Here is a 17,995-nt window from a genome sequence, read left to right as displayed (position 1 = left end):
CCTTCACCTATATATTTTACTTTTAGGAAACTCTACTCCAGATTTTATTTTTTCCAGATGTCTGATGTATAAAATCTTACTAGGTTATTTACTTTAGCTTAGAAAGTTTGTTTCTTCCCTTGGTGAAAGGCAAATATCCATGATGAGGGAGAGAAGACTCAAAGGCCAACATACCGGCAACTCCTAGTCTCCTGCTCACTGTATAGTGTGGCTATTAACTGCATCACCCAACCCTTGAATCTGCTCTTGCTTGGGTTTCTATCTTTTATGTTTGTATCTAGAGGATCTCAGTCTTATTTGTAAATTCCTTCAGAACATGAATATTTCAAAACACTTTGTTGAATATTAGCTCACCCTAACCCTTAAAACCCTCACCTTAAATCTGTCTAACGTAATACCAAACGTAGGTGAATAGTAAATAACAAATTATTCTTGTTGGTTTTTATGATCTGGTTTCTACTCCCATCATCTTGGACTATAATGTGTTCTCTATTATCCATTCAGGATTATAAACCATGGAGCAGACTGTGATTGTAGCAGATAGTTTTAGGTCTTCTGGAACCATTGCAAAATGCAGCACAAGGCTGTGTAAACTAGGAAAGAAGAAAAAAAATCTCTGAAAAATCTCATTCGTCACAAATGATCTCACACAGAATATTACACTCTGAAGAGTCCTGTTATTTTTTCCATCACAAAAATCATCCAATAAAATCTATGCTGACTTTGAGCGGATCTGTGAGCAATGTCCACTCCTAGGTCATTTCAATACCTTGTAAGCTCTTCAGTTCTGAGAGTCCCTGGAAGTGAGTCATCAGCATTGGAAAGCTGCTCTTTAGAATCTTCTGAAACAAAGCCATGGGGCTTTGGTCTGCTAAGGTCTAATCTAGACTAACAACAGCCTTTCCTCCCTGATTTCACAACCTAATGTCATTGGCTGTTTCTATGAGCTTAGAGTTTAGTTTGCTTGGTAAAAAAGACAACATTAAAAACAGCCATTTTTTCCTTTCTACGGGGAACTGATTTTGAATACGTGCGTTTAACGTAAACAGTGAAAGAATTGCTGGGAAGGCCTTTTCTAGTTTTAAAAATTATTTATTTATTTAAAAGGCAGAGTGACACAGAGAGAGGGAGAGAAGTGTGTGTGTGTGTGGGGGGGGGAGCGCGATATGTTCCATCCACTGGTTCACTCCCTAAATGCTCACAAAGTCAAGGCTGGGCCAGGCCAAAATCAGGAGTCAGGAACTCCATCCAGATCTCCATGTAGATGGCAGGAACCCAACTACTTAGGCCACCATCTGCAGCCTCTCAGGAACATTAGCAGGAAGCTGGGGCAGAAGTGCTGAGTAGCCAGTATTCTAGTGGGCAGTCTGACATGAGATGCAGGCATTCCAATGGCTAGCTTAACCTGTTATACTGCAATACCTGCCCCCTTTATAGTTTTTATGTTGGGTTAATTAAAAAAAAAAAAAAAGAAGAAGAAGAAGAAGAAGATGATGAGGAGCTCTGGGAATCCAAGTGGGGTTAAGACCAGGGTTAGGCCTGATTGAAATAAAAAGTGGGAACTACTTTGTGAGAAGGCAATGAAAATGTTGGATCTGCAGAAAGGCCTACCTAGGATACTACATTCCCAGGACTTAAGTCACGAACCTTTCCAAGAATCTGACAACGAGGTGGGGTAGTTTTTCCATTCTTGCCGAAGAAGGACAGGTTACTGGGACTGTTACGTAGACACAAGGGGGTCTGTTGGCTTGAAGTCTTGCCAAATAACCAGGCTCAAGCGGGAACTGCTCAAAGGAAAGCTTTATTTACTTGTGACAAGAAAGGAGACAGTAGAAGGCAGAGTTCCCTGAAGAAATTGCCTCGCAGAAGTGCAGTGTGCCAGGACTTTTATAGCAAAAGTTACAGGAGTTTCTAAGATAGGGTGAAAGAGCAGAAAGGTCCCCCCTGCTCCTAACATGCAAGTGACAAAAATCTTCATGCTTCTTCATGAAGGCAATCCCTTTCCCTAGGTGGAGAATTTAGTGTTTTAATGAGGAAAGTTCAGCTTTGGTGGTGAAGATCTGACTCAAACTGGTTCCTTGCAGCTTTAACTCCCCCTTACTTGTGGAAATCTGTCCCCTCTTAGTGCACTCTTGCCAAGATAAGCCCTCCTGGAACATTCTATGAAAAACAAGCTCAAGAGTTCACATTCTCTGCTCCCCTTATGGGGTGGCACCCCTCAACCCTCAGCTCTCCATTTGCCTAAATTCTACACTCTTCGTTGCCGGACTTGCCACTGTCCCAAGTAAATTATTCAGTGTTGGGGTTGGCTCTGAGGCACAGTAGGTAGAGCTGTCTGCAGTGCCATCAGCTCTACCTCTCAAATAAATAAATCAATGTTTTAAAAAATTAATTCAGTATTTACCCCTAACATATGTGCCAGATATCATAACAGGTAAGAGGTGGCACGGGGAGGGAGGCAGTGGAAACAGAAACAGGTCCAAAGACATAAAGCGATCTGCACAATTCTAGGAAGTCCCTGACAGAACCACATTTTTCAAATCAGTGGACTTGGCAGTGTACCAAGCGGTACACTGAGAGACCCAACCAAGGCAGCGACGACTTTACGGCTGAAGTCCTCCCTTACGGCAGAGGGGCCACCACCGGCGCAAGACTGGGACATCGCCACAAGACTGGGGCAAAACCCTTATTGGAGGGCGTAGGAAATAAAATACGCTAGGCACACCCTCTGTCACAATAAAGCCGAACTGTTTTTCATTTTTCCCCTGCAAATAAGCAATTCAGTGAAAAGAAACATCTTCGACTGAAAGAGAAAAAAATTAGGAAGATCCGCGAGTCCAATAGCGCCGCTCCACCTCCTCCCGGATCCAGACAAACGGAGCTCCGCCCGCCCCCCGGAGAAGGCCTCACCCCCGCGCTCCGACTGATTATCCTCTCCAGCTCCGCCTGCGTCCCGTTCGGCTCCGCCCCGCTCCGGGAGCGCGGAGCCTCGGGAGGCTGTTGTTAACCCGGTCCGGAAGAAGTGAGGCGGGACTTCCGGCGTTTGAAAAACTTCCGGCGGGAACCGGAAGGTGCCGTGATACGCCGACTCCCGGTCTTCCGACACGCCGGGCGGGAAGGTGAGCTGTGCGTCCGCCTTGGCGGTCGTCCTGTGGGCTCGCACGAGCCTGGCGCCCGGGCTCCGGTGTGTTTGGGGCCACTTAAAAAGTTGGAGCGCTCATTTGGGGACTAACACCCCTCTTTAAGAGTGAGAAGCCTCATTCCATTTTATTGTCAGCGGTCTGTACTCCTCACAACCTACACCCGGAAAATCGTCCTGGCTGCCGCGTGTCACCTGGCTCTTATGTCAAATTGCAGCAGCTCTTAGCGCGTAGGGGCAGGCGCGGAAAAGCCCGGGCAGACTTAGATTGTGGTTTTTAATATCACAGATGGACCGGAACGGGGGAGACAGCATCCTTTGCACCCTCAGGTCATGGCCCTGTCTGACCCCTCTGCTCCTTGAGCAGTATGCTGGGAATCTAGGAGGCGCTGAGGTTCTGTCGAGCAGAGCAAGGAATGGAAACTCTCCTGGCAGCTTCCCTCCACCCTCCCCCGCGACGTGTGTCATTAATATAACGTGTGTGCCTTGGGAACAGTCTCCTCGTGGTGTCTGGGCTCTAGGTTCTAGTCCTTTGCCATGTGTCTTTCCTTTGAGTGAACCGTTTCACTCCGTTGGGTCCCAGGCTTCCCATTCATAAAAGAATACAGCAGGACTATCTGATCTCCGAGGCTCTAGCTCTCTGGTGTTTTGTTTTTATGACTTAGATATCTGTGCTCACGTTCCAAGCCCTTCTGTGGCTTCTTTAGAAGAGGAAAAAGTTGTTCCCCTTTGCTGTCCTTGAAGTTTTAAATTATCGTTTGTCCAACTTTAATATTTGTGAATGTAGGTCCTTGCACTCCTTTTCCCCCCCCGAATTTCACTTTCCCGACTTTAGTAACACCTGGGCAACCTCTAAATGATTGATTTGGGCTCTGCTCATGGACCCATGAATGATGATAGCCTGGAGGAAGGGAAAATCCCAAGTCACTAAAGAATAGCAATGTTGTTATGTGCTATCACTTTTTTTTTTTTTTGGACAGGCGGAGTGGACAGTGAGAGAGAGAAAGGTCTTTTGCCATTGGTTCACCCTCCAATGGCCACTGCTGCCAGCGCACCGCGCTGATCTGAAGGCAGGAGCCTTCTCCTGGTCTCCCATGGGGTGCAGGGCCCAAGCACTTGGGCCATCCTCCACTGTACTCCTGGGCCACAGCAGAGAGCTGGCTTGGAAGAGGGGCAACCGGGACAGAATCCGGCGCCCCGACTGGGACTAGAACCCGGGGTGCCGGCACCACAGGCGAAGGATTAGCCTATTGAGCTGTGGCGCCGGCCGTGCTGTCACTTTTTCAAGAAGACAATGAGCACTGCATGTAGCATTGCCTAGTAATGATGGAAAGTGAGTGTATTTTTCTCTGTAATGACCATTTGTGTATATTATGTTCATTTAATAAGTAGTTATAGCACAGCTATTAAGTGTCAGGCTCTGTGTGATCAGATAGTAAATAAGGCAAATATTTCTTCATAGTGTTTATTGCCCAGAGGGGGATTTAATAAAACAAAAGAATAATAGTTATGTTATTTACTGCTGTATAAAGGAAATAAGTGGATACTGTTTTTAAAAATTATTTATTTGAAAGGCGGAGTAACAGAGAAAGAGAGATGGAAAAATATCTTCTAAATGCTGGTTCACTCCCCAAATGACCACAGTAGCCAGGTCTGTGCCCGGTGGAAACCAGGGGGCGGGAACTCCATCCTCCTTGGATGTAGGGACTCAGGCCATCTTATACTGCCTTCCCAGGTGCATTAGCAGGAAGCTGGTTCTGAAATGGAGCAGCTGCATTTCAGTTGGTGCTCTGATAGGGGATACTCTTGTCCCAAGTGCCACATTACTGGGCACAGTAAGTAGGGTTCTTTTTAAGTGTAACTGAGAAACCCATTTTATGATTGAAAATGTTGAGCTCTAAAAGATAAGAAACCAGCCAATTGATGAGCGGGGGAAGCATACTTGTGGCAGAGTGAATCTGAGATGGGAAATAGTCTTGCTTGTTACAGGAATAGCAAATGGTAAATGTGATTTAGAGAGGCAAGCATCAGTCCTGCAGGGCATTTTAGAAGGCTGTGGTAAAAAATATGATTTGATTCTAAATGAAGGGTGGTATGGGAAGTCCCTGACAAATTTTTTTAAGCATTTTCTAAATGGTCTCTTGGGTTGATATGTAGTGAATGGGTTGATATGTGGTGAATGGGTTGCAAGGGCAAGAGGGAAAGTAGGGAGGGCAGTGAAGAGGCTGTTGGAGTGATCCAGGTGAGAGAGGGGGACTGCTGTGCTTTGAATGTGTTCCCCCGAAGTTCCTGTGTTGGAAACTTAATCCCCAAATTCATGCATTGATGATCTTTGGAGATGACACATTTGGAAGGTAATTATAGAGCTAGATGAGGTCATGAGCTAGGGCCCCTAGGATGGGGTTAGTGGCTTTATAAGTTGAGGAGGAGAGACATGAAGTCACAAATCCTCTTTCTTGTCACGTGACACCTTTCATCATGGTTTAATATAGCAAGAAGGCCCTTGAGGACCATCAGTCTTGGGCTTCCTAGCCACCAGAACTGTAAGAAATAGATTTCTTTATACATTACTTAGTCTGGTATTCTGTTATAGCAAGCAGAATGTGTGTTTAGACAGGTGTTACTGATCCATTGGAGATCATAGAGATTTCAGACAGTTTGGAGGAAGAATTTATGTGACTTACTAATAGACTGGATGTGGGAAAACAGGATTGCAATGTTTTGGTGTAACAAATGGCACTGTAGAGGGTGATGGATGTATTCATTATCTTGACTGTGGTGATGTGTGTGCATTCGTCAGAACTTTCCAGATTTGTACATTTTAAACACATACAGTGTATTATCTGTCAATTATACCTTAACAAAGCTGTTAAAAGAATTTCCAGTGTTCTGCTTAGCAAATAGGTGGATGGTGGTGCCATTTATGGAGAAGAGAAAGACTAGGGTAGGAATGGATTCTATGACAAGAACTGGTTATCTGGAGTGCTATTGTGGATGTGTTACATTTTAGGTAACTAAATAGTTTCAGAGGCAGGCATTTTATTATGTAAATGTGCATCTTGAAGGCAAGGTGTGGGATGGAGAGATTAGGATTGTTAAAAGAAGATGATTTAGGGAGTCACAGAAGTAGATGAGATTATTTCTGTTAGGGCTGAAGTGTGGAGATGGAATTGGTATACAGTAGTTTGTGTAGGAATATGTTGAATTCAGACACAGTAGTCCCCTTCTATTTGCAGGGGATATATTCTAAGACTACCAATGGATGCCTGAAGCCATGAATAGTACGGGGGCTTATATAAATTATATTTCCCACTCCATACACATACATTCCTCTACTAAAGTTTAATTTATGAATTAGACATAGTGAGTAACAGCAATCACTAAAATAGAACAACTGTAATGATATATCTTGTAATAAAGGTTATGTGAATGGGGTTTCAAAAGTAGATTTTTAGCAGCCTCAGCATATGTTTTTCTTTCTTTTCTTGTTGAAAACCTCCACCTTTTTGTTTAAAGGAATCACTTTATGGCTTTTCTTTAGCATATGTAATTTGCCAGCATCACTACTCTTGAGCTTCAGAGCCATTATTAAGTGAAATAAATATTACTTGAACACAGCTGCTATGATCCCATAACCATCAATCTGGTAGCCATGATGGGCTTGTGAAAGATGAAAGAGGAGGTGGCATAAACACCTGGACAAATATGCTGGACAAAGGGATGATGGTCCATGTCTTGGATGGGATAGGGTAGCCCAGAGGAGGATTTCATTACTCTGCTCTGAATGGTGCATGATTATAAATTTGTGAATCATTCCTTTCTGGAATTTTCCAGTTAACATTTGACTGTGGATCCCTGAAACCTTGGAAAGCAAAATCAACAATAAGATGTAGAGTGGGATAGTGAGATTAGTTATAAGGGGATCTGGGTTGTTGTTTGATAGGGAGCTTAACACCTTTAGGTTTCTAACTGGACTGGTGAGATTCTCCAAAGAAAAACCTCCTTCCAGAGCAGCAGTGGGGAATGTTTGGCCAGTGGACTGTGTAAAGCCTCTGAACTTGAAATGATTCACTCTGGTCCTGCCAAGGCAACTGCCAGTGGGACTGGAATTTCAATAAATATATAGCAGGCTAATTTTTAAGTTGATCTTGTTGGCCCGTGAATGAGGTTATAAATATCCAAATGGCCCTTGACAGAGAAGAGGTTCCCCACCCTTGTTCTAGAGGGCAAGGGTCTGACTTGTAGCATTTTAGGAACTTAGTGGGTAAAGAGGACTGCAGTCTCAGTGTTTGGTGTGCAGCTGGTGTGGTTCCCATGCCTGTGGTTGTAGTTACTGTCCTGTTGTTCAGAGGCTCCGTTTTACCTTCTCTGGGGAATAAAGGTTGAGAATGTTTTCTGGGCAGATGGCTAGCAGCATGAAGAGGGGTGGGGTACCTAGAGATGCTCCCTTGTGTCAGACAGCTCATGCCCAGCCCCAGCTCCCTTTACCTTCAGTTTCCCAATATCAGCTATTGCTTTCTGCGGCTTTTTGAGGATACTACTGGGTAAATGGCTTAATGCTCCTATTACTGGCTTAGGATTTTAACTTTATGTGATGGGAACTGTTTATCTTCTCGGTTTTAAGACTTTAATAATGTCTAGAAAACCTCCATTCCCCCATCCTCATTTAAGATTATGAAGAATCAGGCCAGCATTGTGGTGCAGTGGAATAAGCTGCTGCCTGCATGCCAGCATTCCATATGGGTGCTGGTTCATGGCTCAGCTGCTCCATTTCTGATCCAGCTCTCTGCTAATGTGCCTGGGAAAGCAGCAGAGGATGGCCCAAGTACTTGGACTCTTGCCACCCGTGTAGGAGACCCAGATAAGATTCCAGGCTCCTGGCATCAGCCTGGCCCAGACTTGGCCAGTGCAGCCATTTTGGGGGAGTGAACCAGCGGATGAAAGACATTTCTCTCTCTCTTTCTGTAACTCTCCCTCTCAAATAAATAAATAAATAAATAAATCTTAAAAGATTATGAAGAATTGTCTTTGGTTTTTATAGTTTTTTTTTTTTTAAGTTTTATTTGTTTGAAAGGGAAAGAGAGACAGGGAGGGAGGGAAGGAGAAAAAGAAGCAGAAATCTCTCATCCTATAAGAGCCAGGCTGAGGTCAGGAGCCAGGAACTCAGTCTGGGTCTCCCACATGGTTGGCAGGGATCCAAGTACTTGAGCCATTGCCTGCCGCCTCTCAGGGTGTGCGTTAGAAGCAAGCTGGAATTGGGAGCCCCGCTGGGACTCGAATCCAGGCACTGTGATTTGGGATGTGGGTTTCATAAGTATCAATTTTGCTACTATGCCGCACGTTCAACCCCTATATTTTTATTTTGTATATTTTAAATCACTACTCATTGTAGAGTATATTTTTGCTTATGGTGTGGAAATAGAACATTAGTTTTTCTCCAGAGGAATAGCTGGTTGTCTCAGTACTATGTTTTGAATAATCCATTTTTGCCCTGCTCCAGTTTGAAATGCTATGCCTGTCATACATTAACCTCCTTTGTTTTTGGTTCATTGTGGTACAGTACACATAAACAGAAGTCACAGTCACCTTTTCCTTCATGAGCAGTATCTAGAAGTACCCATTTGAAAGAGGATAACACACATAACCGTAAAATCCCAAGATGAGAATGAAGGAAAAGATGGAAGATTACCCCATCGACTTGCCGGAGCCTGCTTTCCCTTGGAGCTCAGAGCGCTCTTCTGCCCAGGGGCTCTGTGCTTCCTGGATGCAGCTGAGTGAGGCTGCGGGGAGAACAAGCTCCCTTTGGTGACAGCTCTTTTAGTGTTTCTATGAGGCACTACTTCCTCCTTGGAGTGGGTGTTAGAACCAGAGGAATTACAGTATACAACTGGTTTAGGAATTTGTTTAAAGGGTTCCAAACATGTCAGAGTCTAAGGCAGCTTTTATGGCTTTATACATATTCCTTTTTTTTTTTTTAATATTTATTTATTTGAAGAGTTAAAGAGAAGGAGAGACAGAAAGATCTTCCATCCTTTTACTCCCTAGATGGCCACAATAGCCAGGGCTGGGCCAGGCTGAAGCCAGAAGTCAGGAGCTTCTTCCAGGTCTCCCACGTGGGTAGCAGGGACCCTAGCACTTGGGCCATCTTCCACTGTTTTTCCCAGGCCATTAACAGGGAGCTGGAATGGAAGTGTAGCAGCCAGGACATGAACCAGTGCCCATATTGGGTGCTGGCATCACAGCCAGTGGCTTTACTCGCTACGCTACAGTGCCAGCCCCTTTACACATATTCTTTAGATGATAAGTCTTAACCACCTGAAGTAAACTCCTTTACTTCCTCTGCCTATTTATCTAAAAATTTTTTAGATCTGAGCCTTTGAATTTGTTAAGTATTTTTTAGTGGCATGGTAATTAATCATTTTATTTGAATATTATGAAGAAATCTTATTACAAGGGAAAGGTTTTCTTGTTTTAGGAATAACTGAACTGCTTATTCTGTCATTTAGGATAATTTATTTGCCAACTTTGTAGCAAGGTGTTTACTGTATATCGTAAGAAGATATAGAGGGGCCAGTGCTGTGGCATAGTGGGTAAAGCTGCCACCTGCTAGTGCTGGCATCCTATATGGGCGCCAGTTCGAGTCCTGGCTGCTCCATTTCCAATCCAACTCTGCTATGGCCTGGGAAAACAGTAGAAGATGGACCAAGTGCTTGGGTCCCTGCACCCATGTGGGAGACCCGGAAGAAGCTCCTGGCTCCTGGCTTCGGAGCGGCTGAGCTCCAGCCGATGCAGCCATTTGGGGAGTGAACCAGCAGATGGTTCTCTCTCTCTGCCTCTGCCTCTCTGTAACTCTGCCTTTCAAATAAGTAAATAAATCTTTTTTTAAAAAATGAAGATATAGAATGGGGAAAATATTTCTTGTCTTTGAGATATAGTTTAATAAAGGACTTTATAATTTGCTACCTGATCGTATCACTATCAAATAACACTTGAAGAATACTCCAGTGTATAGGTCTAAAGGAATTAAGAATTTTCATGCTATAGGAGCTTATCATTTTTAAAATAAGATTTATTAATTTAATGTGAAGCAGTTAGAGGGAAGGAGGGAGAGGGAGAGGGATGAATAGAGAGACAGATCTTCCATCCACTGGTTCGCTCCCCAGGTGGCTGCAATGGCCAGGGCTGGGCCAGGCCAAATCCAGGAGCCAGGAGCTTCTTCCAGGTCTCCCATGTGGGTGGCAGAGGCTCAAATACTTGGGTCAGTTTCTGCTGTTTTACCTAGGCCATTAGCAGGGAGCTGGATTAGAAGTGGAGCAGTCAGGACACAAACCTGTGCCCATATGGGTTGCCAGCGTTGCAAGCTGCAACTTTACTCACTATACCACAAAGCCAACCCTGGAGCTTATCATTTGAAGAGATGGTCCACATCTATAAGGCTTTTGAAGCCTTTGAAAGGCTTTTTGCTGCTCCTTTCATTGGAAAGTACAGGGTTTGGGCTTGTGAATAGGCCTCATGTTCCGCCTTGCCGGGGAAGGACCTCCCATCCCTCCCATCCGGCATTTCTAGCTGTAGAACTATTGTTGTTGTTGTGTTTGTGTTGTTTTCGAATTTTCATTTACTTGAAAAACAGAGCAACACGCAGTGATAAAGAGGTGTTCTGTCTGTTGGTTTGATCCCCAAATACCTGCAGCAGCCAGTGCTGAATCAGGCCAAAGCCAGGAGCCCAAAATTCCATCTAGGTGTCCCATGTTGGTGGTAGGGGCTCAAGCACTTGAACTGTCATATGCTGCCTTCCAGCATGTATTAGCAGGATGCTTATTGGAAGCAGAGGTTCTGGGACTCAAACTGCTCTTGATACGGGATGTGGGATTCCCAAGTGGGGGCTTAACCTGGTGTGCCACAGTGCCCACCCTTGGAATATTAGTTTTGAATGGTGTATTACTTTGTAGCCAAATAAATTGATGAGACCATTCAAGTCATGTTGATTTCCTGTTCCATTTCTTTCAGATGTCATCATTGCCCAGAAGAGCAAAAGTGCAGGTCCAGACTGTGGTATACAAAGATGAATTTTCTTCCTTCTCTGAGTTGTAAGCATATTGGTTTAATATGGTGGTGGGGAATGATGAATATTTTAAGGATTTTTGCCTACATTTGTCATTTGAGTGGAATGAGCCTCTTTTATTCATTTGGGCAGTGAATATTTGTTGAACTCATGTTATGCTCCAGGTTCTCTGTCTAATGTTAGTGATAAAGTATTAAGTAAGGAGAGAGAAAGTAACCAAATAAATATGTAACATAAGATTTATAGTAGTTTATCAGTTCCATGAGAACAGGGAGTTTTTTTGTATTGCTTTTAGGTTAGGGTAACTCATCATTGGCATTGTGTGCAGGATGTTTCTTTATTGTGGGGGCTGTCCTGTGCTTATAGACATTGACAACATCTCTGGCCTCTACCCATCAGATGCCAACCACAAGCCCCCTCCCCCTTCTGCTTCCTTTTTACCCAGACATTGGGGTTGGGAGAGGTGCAGAGTTGTTCCCAGTTGAGAATCTGTGTTCTGAAGATGTTTGTTAAGTAAGATACTGATTTATGATAGACAGGAATAAAGTAGGGTAAGAGATGGAGAGCACGGTGACTGACAATAGTGGGGGGGCATTTTGTCTCGAGTACTCAGGAAGTTCTTTTGGAGAATTTGATAAGAGATGTGGGTAAGATTTGGGAGTGTAGCTTGTGAAGATCTCAGGGTTGGTGATTCAAGCAGAGAGAGCAATAAGTGAAAAGACCCTAAGGCAGGAATGAATTTGATGTGTTCAGGGGACAGCAAGAAGGCCAGTGTGGCCAGTGCTCAGTCATCAGGGCAGAGAGTGATAGGAAATAAGACTGGAATGGGGAGGACATAATACACTATTTCAGGTGTTAGGATTTTATGTGACTTGCATTTGGAAACTACTAGAGTATTGTGGGCAGGGATGTGACATGATCTGGTTTACGGTTTGATTTTTTGTTGTTGACCCTAGAGGATAAGAATGGAAGCAGGAAGAGTGGACAAATGAGCTAAGAAAGTTACTGTAGAAGTCTAGAGTTCTAGTGGTGAAAGTAGTGAGAAATGGCCTAGTATGAGATATATTTTGAAGGTAAAGCAGACAGGTTATGTTTATGGGTTGAGTTTGGGGGTGTGATGGAAACAGGTATTTTGGGAAGGCTGGAAGAGAAACGGTGTGAGTGTGATGCACTCATGAGTTCTGTTTTGGACTTGGGAAGTTTGAAGTGATTGCCAAACATCCACGTGAAAGTAGATATAGAAGTCCTGAACTTGGGAAAGGTCAAAGTAAAGATATAAAATCAAATTTCTTGTACTGAGCCATAGGACAAAAAGAAAACAAACAAACAAAAAACTGCAGAAGAGCATGAAGATGGCTGAGGACTAAGCCTTGGGGATTTCCACATCCAGAGGTTGAGGAGAGGAGGGGTCATAGGGACTAAGGAGAAGCTGCAGGGAACAAGTTGCGTTATGTTGTTGCCAAGAGCTGATATGTGATTGGGAATAGAGTTGACCAGCTGCCTCAGAACCACCATGGGTATAATGAGATGATATCTGTACTTGTGTTTTCCTCATAATAACTAATTACCCTTTAATCTTGATGACTTTTCTATAGGAAATAGGGTGAGTTAGTGCTTCGGCTTATGAGGTGGTGAGCCTGATGTGAGAAGTCATCCTGCTCAGCTGAGAGTACAGGCGCGACTGTGGTTTTCTAGATCCTTGGGTTTTTAATTCTAGGTCCTTTCTGTGTCAGTGCTGTTGCGTTAGATTATCTTGTAATTTTCTTTTTCTTTTTTGCTTACTCTTGCCTCTCAACAGAGCTCACCTTGAGAATATCAGTGGTTTGACCTGCCAATATTATGCTCTCCTACAGCATCATTTAGCCAAGAAGTTATCCAGTCAGATTTTGCCTGCAGGCAGAACTTAAACCACAAAACCCAGACATTTCTATTCATTTGTTCCTGTGAAAGAAGTGGCCCCCCCTCCCATCAATATTGACCTCTTACATTAGGGTATAAATAAGATTAACCAGGTTGGCAGCAGTGTGATGTTTGTTTAACAGTTTACATAGCTGCTAGAGCTGTATTCTCTCTGTTCTTGCTATGAATCTGATCCTTGGTTGTTAGAAAAGTGCTGTGGCTGCACCCAATCCAGTTTAATCAGGAAACACATCTATTCTGTGAAAGAAAAGGGTTGATGAAAACAACTGGAAAGGTTTTGGTGCTTTTTATATAATTTAGGGTCTTTCCTAGAGCCATTTCTTTCTCTGTTCATTGGTTTGGTTAACTTAATACGTTAAAAACATTGATTATCACTTAGGAACTAATTTAAGTACTTTTCACTGTTAAATTTAAAAATTTGAAAAGCTTATGCTTAACTGTGATGTGACATGGCCTGGTAAATTACTTAATAAGTGAGTTCCTATGTCTTGAAAGTATGCATATATGTGTGTCCATTAGGTGAGAAGAGAATCCTGTGATATATAGCATATTGGGGAATATTTTTATATTGATCTCTGATCCCTGGTCAATTCTGTTGTTTCAGTTCTTAGCAATTACTGTTCACAGCCTGTTCACAGATCACTATGCTTCTTATTAAACATTTCCTACTTTATTGTTTTTTCAAGAAGCATGTGTCTCTTTTTATCTTTGACATTTGGTTTCCTTTTAACTAGAAATTCTTCTTTTAACTTACCCCTAGATCGTCTGCCTCTGAAGAAGATGACAAGGAAGATAGCATCTGGGAGCCCCAGAAGAAAGCCCCCAGAATCCGTAAGCAGCCCGCTCCCAAGGAACCCAAACCAAAGAGGGTGCCTCGGGGGAAGAAGAACACCCAAGTAGTCAGTGACAGCTCAGAAGCTGTGGCTGTTAAAGAGGAGCTGGTAGGTGCTGAAGCTGCACAGAGAGGAATGCTGGCTTGCTTTCCTGACTGGTGATACTGCTTTCTCCTGCTCGTGTGTTTTAGGTTATTCTAATGATTTTCTGTTCAGTATTTGTTTACTCTGGAGTTTAGCATCCACCCCTGAAGAGAGCTCACTTTGAGAATGTCAGTGGCTTGACTTAGATTCTGTCCTAGAATTATGCTTTTCCTTTGCCAAGAAGTCATCCAATCAGGTTTTTGCCTTTAGGGAGATCTTAAAGTAGGACAAAGATATAAATAGCAAAACATACCAGACAGTGATATACCCTGCCATGGGTCTTAATACTGTTTACCCTCAGATACACTGTGTTTCTTGGTCTGCTTCACATTTCCTTTCCTAGGTGATGGTAATGATTTGGGTACTTGCAAATATGTGAGTGCTTATTTTTACATAGGCAACATAATTGGTCAACTTTTGACCTGCATGATCTTATTTAATCCTTCCAACAACTGTTGTTGTTATTATCTGATTCTTTTAGACGAGGAAGCTAGGTAAAACAAAGTGACTTGCTCATGGTACATAAATATTAAGTGATGGGACTGGGTTTTTAAGTTAGGAATGTGATTTTGTCAGCATTTCAGGAACCAGTATATTTCTCGTGGGTGTTTTTGCATCAATGCTCACAAGAGCAACCAAAGAGCTCCTTTAAAAATTAATACTGTGAAATAATCATCACAAGGACTTGAAATTCTTATTGCTAGCAGTATTTCTCCTTGGAGGTTGAACTAAGTGGGGATTACATAATAATCAGAAATTTGCATGATGATTCATTCATTCATTCATTTGGATTTATTGAGTGCCTGCTGTGGTCTTGGCACTGTATTTGTAACAGTGACAATTGAATTTTCTTTTTAAAAATATTTTGTTTGAAAGGCAAAGTTACGGAGAGACTGTGTGAGAGAGAAAGAGAGAGAGAGATCTTCCATCTTCTGGTTCACTCCCCAGATGGCTGCAAAGGCCAGGGTTGGGCCAGGCCAAAGCCGGGATCTTGGAACTCCATCTGGGTCTACCACATGGGTGTAGGGGCCCAAGGACTTTGGCCATCTTCTGCTGCTCTCCCAGGCATGTTAGCAGGAGCTGGATTGAAAGTGGAGTAGCTGGGACTTGAGCCAGTGCCCACATGGGCTACCTATGTTGCAGACAGCAGCTTAACTAGCTGTACCACAATGCTGGCTCCAACAATTGAATTTTTTTTAGAAAAGATTTATTTATTTGAAAGGCAGAGTGAGACACGCACATGCACACACACACAGAGATGGATCGATCGATTGATCTGGTTTACTCCCCAAATGCCCGTAATAACTGGAGTTGGGCCAGACCAAAACTAGGAGTCAGAAACACCATCTGGATCTCCCGTTTCAGTGGCAGGATCCGAAGTACTTGGGCTATTATTCAGTGCCTTCCTAGGCACATTAGCAGGAAGCTGGATTGGAGCAGAGGTGCCAGGACTTAAACTGGCACTCCTATATGGAGTGCAGGCATCCCAGGTAGCAGCTCAACCTGCTGTGCCACAATGCCTGCCCCATACAATTGAGTGTTTTGTTTTGTTTTTAAATTGGACAAATGGCATTTCCCTTTTTTTTTTTTTTTTTTAAGATTTTATTTATTTATTTGAGAAGTAGAGTTACAGAGAGACAGAAAGACAGAGAGAAAGGTCTTCCATCTAGATGCTGGTGCAGTCCCCAAATGACCGCATACCAGGTGCTTCTTCCAGGTCTCCCATGCAGGTACAGGGGCCCAAGTACCCAGGCCATCTTCCTCTGCTTTCCCAGGCCATAGCAGGGAGCTGGATTAGAAGAGGAGTAGCCGGGACTCGAACCAGCACCCATATAGGATACCAGCAGCACAGATGTATGCTTAGCCCACTATGCCACAGTGCCAGCCCCACAACTGAATGTTTTAATTGTGTGAACCTAAGTTGGACTGAAGTATCTACCTCATTGGAGTACTGTCTTATCATTGGACCAAAATACTCACAATCTATTTGCTAAGCTTTCCTATCTGTAGTACATTACTCAGAATGCTGAGTATGTTTGCTTTCTGCAGTTGTCTTTTTTTTTGACAAGCAGAGTGGACAGTGAGAGAGAGAGAGAGGCAGAGAGAAAGGTCTTCCTTTGCCATTGGTTCACCCTCCAATGGCCGCCACGGCCGGCGCGCTGCGGCCGGCACACCACACTGATCCGAAGGCAGGAGCCAGGTGCTTCTGGTCTCCCATGGGGTGCAGGGCCCAAGCACTTAGGCCATCCTCCATTGCACTCCCTGGCCACAGCAGAGAGCTGGCCTGGAAGAGGGGCAAACCGGGACAGAATCTGGCGCCCTGACTGGGACTAGAACCCGGTGTGCCAGCGCCGCAAGGCAGAGGATTAGCCTAGTGAGCCGCGGCGCCGGCTGCAGTTGTCTTTTTTCTGCATCTCTGTGTCTGACAGTTCCACTGTTGATACATTCTTCATGTCAATTCATTTGATTAAGTTATTATCAACTCTTACAAGCCTGAGAGTCATGCTATCTTCATATCTCTGCTCTGATTCCTCATGTTTTGGATAAAAAATTTAATACTCAGAGGCCTGTTAATGTACATCATATTTAAGTTCAGACTTGGTAGTTAGTAGGCAAGCATTGGTTGGAAATGCTGTTTTTGTTATTCCTAATATTTTTACTTATTTATTAATAAATAAGATTTACTTATTTATTTGAAAGGCAAAGTGAGAGAGAGAGAAAGAGATCTTCCATCTCTTGGTTCACTCTCCAAATGGCTGGGGCTGGTCCAGGCTGAATCCATGACCTGAACTCCATCCAGCTCTCCCATGTGAGTCAAAGGGCGCCATGCACTTGCACTATCCTCTGCTTCTTTTCCAGGCACATTAGCAGGGAGCTGGGTGGGAATTAGAGCATCTAGAACTCCAGCTGGCATTCTGATATGGGATGCTTGCATTGCAAACAGCAGCTTATGCTGCTGTACCCAAAATTTTTAATAATAATTCTGGAAAAAATGTTTGATAAGGGAAGAGACTGAATTTTGGTTAAACTTCAGTTTGAGAGTTGTTTATTTTTATGCCCTCTCTATCACTTCGATAACCAGACCTTGGGAAATGAGAATCCCTTTAAAGTCAGGATCTTTATCTTATTTTCTACTCTACTCCCAGTGCCAAGAGTCATTCCTTCACACCTGAACATCATTTGAGTTGGAGACAGGGGTGGTTCAGAGAGTAGGCCTGGGACATATGTGGGCTACTTTGTGAATTCTTATTAAAGACAAAAGCCTGGTGCCAGCACTGTGGCATAATGGGAAAACCTTCTGCTTGTGACACCAACATCCCATATGGGTACCAGTTCAAGTCCCAGCTGCTGCACTTCTGATCCAGCTCCCTGCTAACATGCCTGGGAAATTAGTAGAGGATGACCCAAGTCCTTAGGCCCCTGCACCTACGTGGGAGACTTGGAAGAAGCTCTGGCTCTTGGCTTTGGACTAACCCAGCTCTGGCCATTGCAGCCATTTGAGGAGTGAGCCAGAACTCTGTTTCTCTCTAACTCTGCCTTCAGATAAATAAAACAGTTTTAAAGAAAAAGAAAAGACAAATGTCTGACAGTGTCCTACTATCATTTTGTGTTTTCTGTCCTCCATCCTTTTGTATAACTTGATAGGCAGGTAGCCTATTGGTTTAATGAGAGTGTAAATGTTACTGTTCTCTCCCTAAGTGTTGACTATGTTTATAAACTTTAATCTTTGCTTTCTGTCTTATAGACCTAACTTTCATTTTTTTAAAAGTTTTATTTATTTATTTGAAAGAGAGAGAAAGAGAGATTTTCCATCCACAATTCACCCCCAAAGTGGCCACAGTGTCCGGGCTTGGGGCAGGCTGAAGGCAGGAGCCACCAGCTTCATCTAGGTCTCCC

At 43.6% G+C, this 17,995-nt stretch overlaps 1 protein-coding gene across 2 annotated transcripts in view; it reads left to right on the top strand.

Annotated features, from left to right (window-relative positions):
* Positions 1-3,011: 3,011 nt before the first annotated feature.
* Positions 3,012-17,995, top strand: part of SRBD1 (S1 RNA binding domain 1) — a 264,042-nt gene continuing 249,058 nt past the window's right edge. The window contains exons 1-3 of one of the 2 annotated variants that reach the window (XM_062209376.1): positions 3,012-3,119; positions 11,147-11,226; positions 13,882-14,062. In XM_062209376.1, coding sequence (XP_062065360.1) covers positions 11,147-11,226; positions 13,882-14,062 — 261 coding nt within the window. In that variant the 5' untranslated portion in view covers positions 3,012-3,119. The remainder of the gene's footprint in view (positions 3,120-11,146; positions 11,227-13,881; positions 14,063-17,995) is intronic. The other variant, XM_062209375.1, reaches the window with a different exon arrangement.

This window comes from Lepus europaeus, chromosome 13, assembly GCF_033115175.1.
Source record: "Lepus europaeus isolate LE1 chromosome 13, mLepTim1.pri, whole genome shotgun sequence".
Taxonomy (NCBI): domain Eukaryota; kingdom Metazoa; phylum Chordata; class Mammalia; order Lagomorpha; family Leporidae; genus Lepus; species Lepus europaeus.
The sequence above is the reverse complement of the archived record's forward strand: the minus strand, read 5'-3'. Positions and strand labels throughout refer to the sequence as shown.